At 41.8% G+C, this 11538-nt stretch overlaps 1 protein-coding gene across 1 annotated transcript; it reads left to right on the plus strand.

Annotated features, from left to right (window-relative positions):
• The first annotated feature begins 803 nt into the window (after positions 1-803).
• On the plus strand, positions 804-1327 carry LOC113623038 (RING-box protein 1-like). The gene has a single exon (XM_027111758.1). The coding sequence runs from the start codon at positions 819-821 to the stop codon at positions 1143-1145; it is 327 nt and encodes a 108-aa protein (XP_026967559.1). The 5' UTR covers positions 804-818; the 3' UTR covers positions 1146-1327.
• The last annotated feature ends 10211 nt before the right edge of the window (positions 1328-11538 follow it).

Below are 11538 nucleotides of genomic sequence, written 5' to 3' on the forward strand. Positions count from 1 at the left end.
GGGCAGGACGGGTTCCTGTCTTCACTCCACTAGACCCAACACATCAGTCTTCCTTGGCAATCACTTCATGCTGCCCCTTTCTCTCCATGTGATGATTTAAATATTTCTTAGTGTGTGTTCCCGTATAGGAACCTGCTGGGCAAGTCTATTTGTAAAACAATTTAATAGCCTTCCTTGTAAGAACAGATAAAAGGGGAATGTACCACTTTATCATCCAATAAACAAAGATGTTCCTTTGGTTTTGACTTAAAAAAAAAAAATGTGTGGCCTAACAGTTTGCCCTAGGATAGTCTATATAGTAGCTAGAAATCCATTCTTAAAGTGTCTTTTTCAATCCAAGATTCCTCCCTTTAAATCTGAGAATAAAGCATACAAATTGATATTTTCTGTCATTAACACAAAGACCCTCCCCCAAAGCAGCAATCCTTGAATTGTAATCTACAGGTCGAATAAATCAGATTCTGGCGTAAACCTAATGGTGGACTTAAGGAGTGCTTTAGGTTCTATATCACATTTTGACTGATTTCAAGTGAAATCACACAGTCATCTCTTTAGAGATGACAGTCAATCAAGATCATCATTGCCAGCGTTCAGACCTCCCTGTGGACTTTCCACGCATGACAGCGGCAGGTTTCCCCACCTGTGAGCTGCTTTCCCAAACACCTTCGCTGCCTTCATCATTCAGGTCCTCTCAGCTTTGTGCCCCTTGGTTATACACCTTACTAACTTTGGCTCATCTCCGTGGGCCTTAAGAAGTATTAACTCCCTTTATGAAAATGCATTGTAAGTAGCCGGGTGATGGAGCGTGTGTTTCCAAAATGGCGGCAGCGATGGATGTGGATACCCCGAGCTGCACGAACAGTGGCGCGGGCAAGAAGTGCTTTGAAGTGAAAAAGTGGAATGCGGTAGCCCTCTGGGCCTGGGATATTGTGATTGGTAACTGTGCCATCTGCCGGAACCACATTATGGATCTTTGCATAGAGTGTCAAGCCAACCAGGCGTCTGCTACTTCTGAAGAGTGCACCGTTGCGTGGGGAGTCTGTAACCATGCTTTTCACTTCCACTGCATCTCCCGCTGGGTCAAATCACAGCAGGTGTGTCCGTTGGACAACAGAGAGTGGGAATTCCAAAAGTATGGGCACTAGAAAAAGAATTCTTCCATCAAGCTCAACTGTTTCATTAGCCATTTAATGACTTGCCCTCCTGTTACTTAATTATAAATTAGATAGAACCGTGTTTTTTCTGCTTTGTCTTTTCAGTTTGCTATTCCTGCACCCATATTGTATTCTGTGTCAAATAAAATCCAGTTGGATTCTAGAAAAAAAAATGCATTGTATGATGGTTTACTTTAACTACACAGGTTTTGGGTTTGTTTTATTTTTAGCACAATCCTCTCTACAAACTCTTTTCAACAACATTTTTAAGCAGTGAAAATCTCCCTCTTCCCAACAGGAAAGCATTACATGGAACTTCAATAGATGAGAAAGATCAAAGCTGCTCTGATTAGAACCAGGCAGGGGGTTCACCCCTAAAATTCTATTCATCCCTACTCCCAAACCAAGGAGCCCCCAAATAATTTCAGAAAACCTGTAAGCTTAAAAACAAGAGGTAAAAAAATAAACAAACCATAAGTTTATATCAAACAGAAATTTGGTTCACTGAAAAAGGAACTGAAAGCAGCCATCCAAGTATACCTGAAGCACTCGCAAGCTTTAAAAAAAAAAAAAAAGGTCTTAAGACTTCAATTTGGGGACTTCCCTGATGGCGCAGTGGTTAAGCATCCACCTGCCAATGCAGGGGACACGGGCTTGAGCCCTGGTCTGGGAAGATCCCACATGCAGCAGAGCAACTAAGCCTATGCACCACAACTACCAAGCCTGTGCTCTAGAGCCCGCGAGCCACAACTACTGAGCCCACGTGCCACAACTCCTGAAGCCCGCACACCTAGAGCCCGTGTCGGCAACAACAGAAGCCACTGCAATGAGAAGCCCATGCACCACCACGAAGAGTAGCCCTGGCTCACCGCAACTACAGGAAACCTGCGTGCAGCAATGAAGACCCAACAGCCAAAAATAAATTAAAAATAAATAAATTTATTTATTTATTTATTTTAAAAATTTAAAAAACCCTTTAATTTGTTCCATTCACTTAGCTGAAGCTAGTAATGAAGCCAATAACATTTTACTTTGCATATGCTTGCATCTAGTTCAGCTCAGACTTTATTTCATTGACCACATTCTATGGGCAGATCTTATCATGTTCTGAGTGTTAGAGAATGGCTCTGTCCTGCCCCATTGCCATGAATAAGTCAGATTGTAGTAGCTTTACTTAAAATACAGACGAATACTAAAATAAATGTGTGCTTTACACTTGTGGTAGTCTAGAATTCAGACAGAGATAGGTTATCCTGAAAGGCAACAATATTTACCCAGTGTCCAGTGACTTACAGGGTCACCTGCCTTGTTCCATACTTCTTCTGGAAAGAAATGGTAATAGAGCAAGTTCTTTTACGTGTGAAGTTGTTCGTTCTTGTTTGTTAACATTATTCTAATCATGCAGAGACTTTCAGGCCTCATATGGTGCTACATTATGGTCTTGTTTTTATCAACATTTGTAACAAGGCACATCGCCTATATTTATTAATATGGTACATACAGGTATAAGTCAATTCAATTGTACTTTAGAATTTAGGGTCAAACGACAGGATACAGAAGCACAGGCTAATATACAACTAAGTAGATTATCTCATACAAACTGTAGTGCTTTGGGATTTTTCCTTGGGTACGAGGATAGTACCTATGTGCTCTTCATCCAACTGAAAATTCCAATAGACCCAGTTAAAACATGTAAAGCGTTTTAATGGCAAAGCGGACAGACATGTATGCAGGTGGTTACACAAAGCCAGAGACAAGCCAGCATGCTCTCAAACAAAGGTTCAGCTCCCAGATTCCCACAAGGATTATCATCAGCACTGAGTGAGAATTCCACCAGGCAGAGGAAGCTTCTCTTCATTCCTCTGCCCACCCTCACTCCCACCATTCTTTCCCACCTGCTGCCAACTGCTCTGAGCACAACCTGTTCACCACGTGAAGGAACAGATACAAAACAACCCCAGCACATTTCTGAATGTTTACTGTGAGACAAGGGAAGGAAAGGTCAGTTTCCCAGGCACAGCTTCCCTTCACGGGCTTGGACTTTAGGCCCACCAGTTTAGTTCTGCAACATGATCACGCAGACAGGATAAAATGGATTTTAAGATAAAAAATGGTAACCAGGAAGGATAGAAGGAGACAGGCAATCTCACCTGAATTATTTCGAGGATAGTGAAACTTATTGTATAGGTTCCCTAAGTTAATGCCTTGCCAACTGGTTTGGGGGTGATCGTCATTTTATTTATTTAGTTTTGGCATGTCTTCTAGCCCTGCCTGTAGTATATAATGAAAAACAGAACCAGGTTCATGGAGTCTGCTCTGTGCCTGTTTCGCAAACTGTTCATAAAAGCAAGACTTCAAAAGAAGAGACCACAAATGATAGAAAGGGAAAGAATAATTTGATGGTTTTATAAATGTATATAGTTTACCTTTGACCAGATACTTAAAAGCCAAGATTTAAAATGGAGGAAAAAAAATCACAGATTTTCTCATACTGGTTACAAATATTGATTTGAAGGAAAGATTAAAAATAGAATATAATTTCATAATGTAATATAGACCATAGTGAGACTCAACATTAATAACCAGGTAAGAATCCACCTTGGTACACAAAGACACAATATAGGAATAGAAGACTTGTTAGCAATGTCAGGTAAGGACAAACCTCAAATGACTAAACAGGTCCCTAGAGAACACTATGTAGCACACAAGTATTTTATTGTTTGGCCAGCTGGTTATATTATTAGCTGCTGTGAACATGCATTGGGCAGCATATAGAAATAAATGGTTTGTAATACGTTTTGAAGACAGAAAGTCTTCAGTCCCTAACCAGACTGTCTTGGAATTTGCCTTATGTGGTATGTTAGCAGTCCCATGATGGTTGAAATCCACTATTTCATATTAACAAATAATTACAACAATGCAAAATTTTCTCTTTCCTTCTCTTTTTCCCGAAGCAAATGAAGTGTGTTTGTTTTCTATTTGGGGTCTCCAAATTCACAAAACGTAATTTACCTCTGTACTCTGTGACTCATACTGTTTTTAGTTAATATCATCTGGCCTTGTGCTAATTTTTATTATTGTCTAGTTCAATTTTTGGAAGTTAGTTCTCAGTCATTAACATAATAAACTTAAATAATGGCTTTTGGCTGAAACAAGAGGAGCATCTGTGAGAAATCTACAAAGATTAAGACATCATCATGCCACCCGACAGAGACAGAAGTGTGACAAGATCTCACAAGAAAACCCAGTGTTATTATGCCAGGACAGGAATGGCACATTCCAGAAGGGCTGGCATTTCCCTGACTCCGCTGCATCCACTGTGTCAGCCCTATCATTCATCCTGCTTAAAGGGAAACCCAGAACACCTCCATTTCTGTCCCTATTCAAGGAACAGTATCTTCAAGGATACATATAACTTGAGAAACAAAATTCTGAAAAGTGTACCTCTTCAAGTCAAATTCTCATGTCATGGAGAAAACCTAAAAACACATGACAGGATAACACTCTAAAAATGAGGGTCCCATGCATTCTCTAATGTGGTTTAATTTACATGGAGCCAAAGGAAGCACAAGGACCCAAAATGTGGCTATAAAATATCACTTATTTTGTAAAGTTAGAATAAAATTGGCATAATACAATTATCCTGCCATTCTTCTAGGGTCCTTTCATCTGGTGTCTGTCAATGAAGGATGCAGTTTGTCTTGGGTCCACTTTCCAAGAAAGGACAAAAATCTCTTCGTCTTTTTTTTTTTTTTTTTGCATATAGCCTTAAGCAATTGACTTTTTTTTTTTTGGAATGAGATGTCAATCCTAGCTTTATTTCCTTAGTAGGAAACTTTCTGCCATATAAAATGCAGGCACAATGGAAAATCTCTTTATACTTTAGTTCCCTCTCCCTTTTTTGTTAAACAAAATACTACATGCCAACTTGCAGGTGAAGCTTTGGAAGCCCTAATTTTTCTCTTTGAACCCTCAGTTGCCAAGGGTGGCATTGGAGAGGAGAGATGCTATTTCACATACATACCCAGCCAGGTTTCCTCTCAATTACTAGTAACATCTGGTATCCCTCTAGGGTCTATTTGAGACCCATAGTTATTTCTTTACCATGTAAATGATTAAAAATATCTCTTTCCCAATACCCTGGTTCTTCCAGACTTTACTACTGGCACACCATTGTAAGAAAAATAAATAAGTCAATTCCTAATTCCATGGTTGTGATCTCTGCCTCACAAAATGATAATCAACAGGAAGAGTGGTTCATAAGTCTGAACTAGCGATTCTAATACCAAATGTAAGATAATTGCTTTCCTTAGAAACCATCAATCTACTGTTCTCTCTTCACTATTCCTTGTGGATCCAAGACCCCTCTCTCCAGGGACATGTTTGGCTTTCAATAGTGTGGGGAAAAATTCTTTAAAAAATGCAAGTAATTTTAAAAAGACCACCCACTTTTAATTTACTTCTATGCTTTATCTTTCTATTGGCAGGAAAGCCAGATTTTCAAACCAATATCTCATTTAGGCCTGGGAAGATATTTAGCCTTAATGGATATGCCAACTCCTGTCTCCTGAGTATAAAAAAGTTCCTTTAACCACTGGATACATTCAGGTTGGAGCAAGAAAGAACACTCCTTGTACATGAAGCGTCATGTGCTTTATAAGCACCTCAGAAATTACTCCCAGCCTTTTTACTGAGCTGTGGGAGAATTCTAAACTCAACTCTAAGGTCAAAGGAAATACATCAAAAATCAATATTTACATGCATGTGTCTCTAGCAATTATAACAAAATACAAATTTTAAGATAGAAAAAAGTCTGAGATCTCACTATGCCCGAGATTAGCGGTTTATAGAATCCTGCCCGACATCTGTGGACCATCCTTCCTTAATTACGCAGATATTCCGGTGTGTTCTGGGGGGTTTGCAATGTACCACTTCTTTAAGAGTGGTCTGAGAGCTGTGCCCGCCTAAGTGTCTGTGACTCTTTCCTCCTCGTGACTTATCAGTAGATTGGGGCAAGAGCCTGATACACATTAAAGAGCGAGAGCTGTTATTCTGTCTCACCCCGAGAACAGACCATGGCACACCCAGCAGGACTTCACTATCTGTGCAATGAAGGAATGAGAGAAGACTTTAGGACAATCGATCATCAAAAGCTTCTCGAATGTGTGGGGCTATCTGTAAATGTGGGAGCAGTTCTAAGGATGAGCTGAATAAATGGACTAGAGTGAATGGAACAGACTTATCAGAGGAGATAAAACTTGAACTGACCATGAGGGCAGAGTAAGTTTCCTGTAAGTAGTAGGCTCTTCATAGAGTCGGGTGGGGTAGGGGACAAGAGCCAGGGCCAGGAGTAAAAGGGGACCGGCAGGGAGATCCCTTCTCTCTTTACGTTCTCCACAACCTGTCTCGACAGTGCAAGGTGTTTAAATCCTGGTCCACCATCTGGGGCCTGCCTCCCTGCATGCACCATGCAGCCTTCCCTGTTGTGGCCGCTTCCCTGGACCCCTTCTTGGAAGCCACATACCAGTCCCCTTGTGACTCCACAGATGGGCAGAGAGGAATGTGCAGGATCCCCAGTCCTTCCTCCCTTCCCAATCCTCAGTAATCTCTCCCGTGTGTCTCCACCTGATCTCTCAAGAACATTCTCTCTCTCTTTCTGGACACCCAGCATCACCTTATCAATGGGCTTGAAGTTTTGTGAAAGATAGGGAAAGCTTCTGGGGCTTGTGCTTTCCACACCACAAAGAGTCCTGGGCTGGACTTCCAGTAGCTCCCTATTAACAAATCTTGGAGAAAAAACAATTCAGGGGGAAAACGTAAATAAATATTACAACTAATTAAGCTTCCACAATTTCTGCCGGTAGCTGTAGGTCCTCTTCCTACTTCCTTAACACACTTTAAGTATATATAAATAAAAGTACAAAGTAAGTCGTCAAAATAAAAAAAAAGATGGAAATCAACCCCGAATGCTTGGTTCAAACCCATTCTCTGGGGAACTTAGAATCTAACAGAAAACCTCCAGCACAGCCAAGACCTTTCTTGTCGATGACCATGTTGATTAAATACTACAACAGGGGCTGGTCTGGGAATAGGACTACATGTGACTAAGATAATTAAATTGAGGAAAATGCAAACTGAACTGAAGCAAAGAGGTTTGATTTCCTGCATGAGTCATCGAAAGAGAGTAATGATTTGCCTATTTGAGAGATGAGATTAAGTAACTCAGAAAATTTAGTGACATCGAAATTCAGCACCACTAATTTTCTCTCTGCAGCCTGCCAGTTTAGTCTCCTGAGACTTCCCAGTGTCCTGGAAATAAATACATCATGCATGTGCGGCAGCCGTGCTAAGCTGAATAAAAGAAATATTTTGTTTGATTTGTACAATAAAACCACAATTAGCTGAAGTGCTTGGAGAATAGAATATCGTGGTTACCTCAGGGTTAGGTAAAGGATGCTTTAGAAAATGCCGGCGAATTCCCTCTCTCTCTCTCATGACTTTATGTAAAAAGCTGGAGAACACTTTATAAAATCATTAGACTCGGACTTCCCTGGTGGCACGGTGGTTAAGAAGCCGCCTGCCAGTGCAGGGGACACGAGTTCGAGCCCTGGTCCAGGAAGATCCCACATGCCGCAGAGCAACTAAGCCCATGCACCACAACTACTGAGCCAGCGATTTAGAGCCCGTGAGCCACAACTACTGAGCCCTCGTGCCACAACTACTGAAGCCCGCGTGCCTAGAGCCTGTGCTCCGCAACAAGAGAAGCCACTGCAATAAGAAGCCTGCGCACCATAATGAAGAGTAGCCCCTGCTCGCCACAACTAGAGAAAGCCTGCACTCAGCAACAAAGACCAAAGGCAGTCAAAAATAAATAAATGAATAAATAAATTTATTAAAAAAAATCATTAGACTCAGTGAGCCCACTTTCCTGCCTCGGTAAGCAGGGCATGGTGAATTTTAAAAATCCCTTTTAAATTATAAGGAATTTAATATTATATATGTATGTATAATATGTCAAGGAACTTAATATAGTTAAATTATTTAAGTAACAATAATTCTAAAACTTACATGGCCTCTGAGTCACGTTTCAGTGCACTAAGGGAACTAGTCTCACCCTGCTGATTCCGCTATCCCTCAGCAGAGCCCAGAGTATCGTCTGGAGAGGAGTGTTGATGAAGAAGGGGATTCATGCCTCCAACTCCACAGAAAATATGTTGCACAGTCATCTACTCGTTCACACCAGATTTTAACTTGCCCTGGGAATGTTTTTTTGAAATGCTCAAATCCATGTATCATGGCTCTTTTGTAGTTTTTTGAGAACTACTGAAAAAAGTATCCATTTACATAGAAGCTCTAATTACTTGAGCTCCAGTTGACTGGGGTTTTCCAGTTTCCCAGCCTCTCTGTTCTCTCCACTTGGCAGCACTTTGTAGAACAAGATAAAAAGGGCAGCTTCCCCAAGTTGTGGTCAGAAGGGAGTACCGGGAGGGGGCATGCACTGATTTTAGTGAAAAAGAATAATTCGTACTTTGGTTCTGAAATCACTCAATCAATGATGATCGAGTGGCATATTTGCCACTTGGTATTCTAGGGAGTTTCCATTTTATATTCATGCTTAAATTGGGGTCATTGTTATTTCTATTTCACTTGTTCTCATGGTTGTTGCTTTGCAAGTGTGTGTGTGTGTGCACGTGTTTAAACCGAGCCTCTGAACAGTACTGAGGCCAGCGCTGGTGTAGGGGTGGAGGCTGCTGCAGAGCAGAGTTTCCCCCTCTGGTGTCCATCTCTAACATGGGTGGGCATGGTGCTCTTCTGGGCGTTTGCAGGGAGCTAAGCTGACTTTACGCAGAGGTTGAGAAAAGTGGAGGCGATCACTGATGTCCTCCTCGCTGCTCAGGCAGCACCATCTCGCTTATTTGGTTAGTACCCATCTCCTGGTTTCCCTGTGGTGCTTCCTGCCTCAGGGCTGTCATTCCTAAACCTTGCCCCTCATCCCCCCTTAGCCATTCCCATGCCCCAGCAGTTCAAAATGCGTGTTGTCCTGCTCCTTTCTTAGGGAGCCTGCTCTCAGCTAGCTATCCTGTGGGATGGGATTTGCCAAGCCTAATTCACACTAAGATTTTAGAGATTAACAACTTAACATGTAAATTCTCCTAAGTAACAAACTCAAAATTTTTTATATCTTTATTGGAGTATAATTGCTTTACAATGTTGTGTTAGTTTCTGCTGTACAACAAAGTGGATCTGCTGTATGTATACCTATATCCCCATACCCCCTCTCTCTTGAGCTTCCCTCCCACCCTCCCTATTCCACCCCTCTAGGTCATCAAGCTGATCTCCCTGTGCTATGCAGCAGCTTCCCACTAGCCATCCATTTTACGTTTGGTAGTGTATATATGTCAATGCTACTCTCACTTCATCCCAGCTTCCCCTTCCCCTTCGTGTCCTGAAGGCCATTCTCTATGTCTGCATCTTTATTCCTGCCCTGCCACTAGGTTCATCAGTACTGTTTTTCTAGATTCCATGTATGTGCGTTAGCATTCGGTATTTGTTTTTCTCTTTCTGACTTACTTCACTCTCTGTGACAGCCTCTAGGTCCATCCACCTCATTACAAATAACTCAATTTCGTTTCTTTTTATGGCTGAGTAATATTCCATTGTATATATGTGCCACATCTTCTTTATCCGTTCATCTGTTGATGGACATTTAGGTTGCTTCCATGTCCTGGCTATTGTAAATAGTGCTGCAGTGAACATTGTGGTACATGTCTCTTTTTGAATTATGGTTTCCTCAGGGCAAATGCCCAGTAGTGGGATTGCTGGGTCATATGGTAGTTCTATTTTTAGAACAAACTCAAATTCAAACTAGTATTCCTCAAACTGTTTTAACCTCCCTTCATCATCCCCATATAAGCATCTGATGGTGGACTTTTAGAAATACCAATAGGGAAGAAGTTTGAAGAAAAAATAGAACTTTCCTGATATCCCTCTGTTGTCACCCTTAAAGTGCCTGCCTACTTCTACGAGAGAGGCAGGGCCTGTGTGGTATCCCCCATTGTACAGAGGTAGCTGCTGTGTTGTTCTAGGATTTATAGTCCATTTGGCTAGTTGCTTTACAGGGTCCCCCTACTAAAGTCTCAGAACCAGGAGTAGCAAGGATGTCAGCTTAACAGAATACCATGTAAGAGAGATGGTGGAGGGCTTCCCTGGTGGCACAGTGGTTGAGAGTCCGCCTGCCAATGCAGGGGACGTGCCCCGGTCCAGGAGGATCCCACATACTGCGGAGCGGCTGGGCACGTGAGCCATGGCTGCTGGGCCTGCGCGTCCGGAGCCTGTGCTCCGCAACGGGAGAGGCCACGACAGTGGGAGGCCCGCGTACCGCAAAAAAAAAGAGAGCTGGTGGCCTGTAACAACCTAACTGAGAAAAGAATTTGAAAAACAAGAGATACATGTATATGTATAACTGAATCACTTTGTTGTACAGCTGAAACTAACACAACATTGTCAATCAACTGTATTCCAAAATAAAACAAAAAGTGAAAAAAAAAGAGATTTGGTGGCCAGAGAACTGTGATTGAACACTCACTGCATTTTTCCCACTGGCTTGCAGCCCACTTTTTATCATGCTTGTTGCAGTTGTTAACGTCACCAAAGTGGGTCACAGAAATTAAATCCACACCTCAGCTGACCTGGGTAAAGCTAGGACAAAAGGAGAGCTGTTTGTTTTAATTTATTTTACAGTGACTCAAACCCTGTTTACTGTCTCTGGTTATGTTGCTTAGAAACCTCATAATTCTGACTTGACTCCAAGCTACAAATGGAACATTTGGAAAACTATGGAAAATTGTTCTTGGAACTCTAGCATCATTCGAGAAAATTTTTTCCATGTTAACTCTGCATATCTCTTATACATAAGGACAACTGCATAGATGTAACTTAAAACTATAATTTTGGTTGTTAATCCATGTGTCATAAAGGAGGAAACATTTTCTTCTTTTCCCCAAGTTCCTGCCTCAGATGATAAAAGAGACAATTCTACTAAATCAAAGAAAACTTTCACTCTCATTTCCTCTATTCATTCTTTCTAGGGAGGAAAGTGACCAAAACTAATAAGCAGACCTGCCCTCTGTTAGGCAGCAACCATTGCGCACCTGTGGCCTCTTGTTCTCTCTGCCACTGCTGGTGCCCACCTCCCTTCCACGTTGTGAGCCCACTGGGGAAGGACCTGTCCCTGAAGCTAAAGGCCAGTGCTTGTCTAGCTGCTTCACCAGGACCAGGTGGGTAGATGTAATTCAAGGCAATAGAAGGAACTCTTGGATCCTGGTCCAAGCTACACTCTCCAGTCCGGCCTTACCAGTAATCGTGCTGTTATTTTAATAGGTTT

This window comes from Aethalodelphis obliquidens, unplaced genomic scaffold (assembly GCF_003676395.1).
Source record: "Aethalodelphis obliquidens isolate GAN/ISIS:26980383/991018 unplaced genomic scaffold, ASM367639v1 scaffold10, whole genome shotgun sequence".
NCBI lineage: Eukaryota > Metazoa > Chordata > Mammalia > Artiodactyla > Delphinidae > Aethalodelphis > Aethalodelphis obliquidens.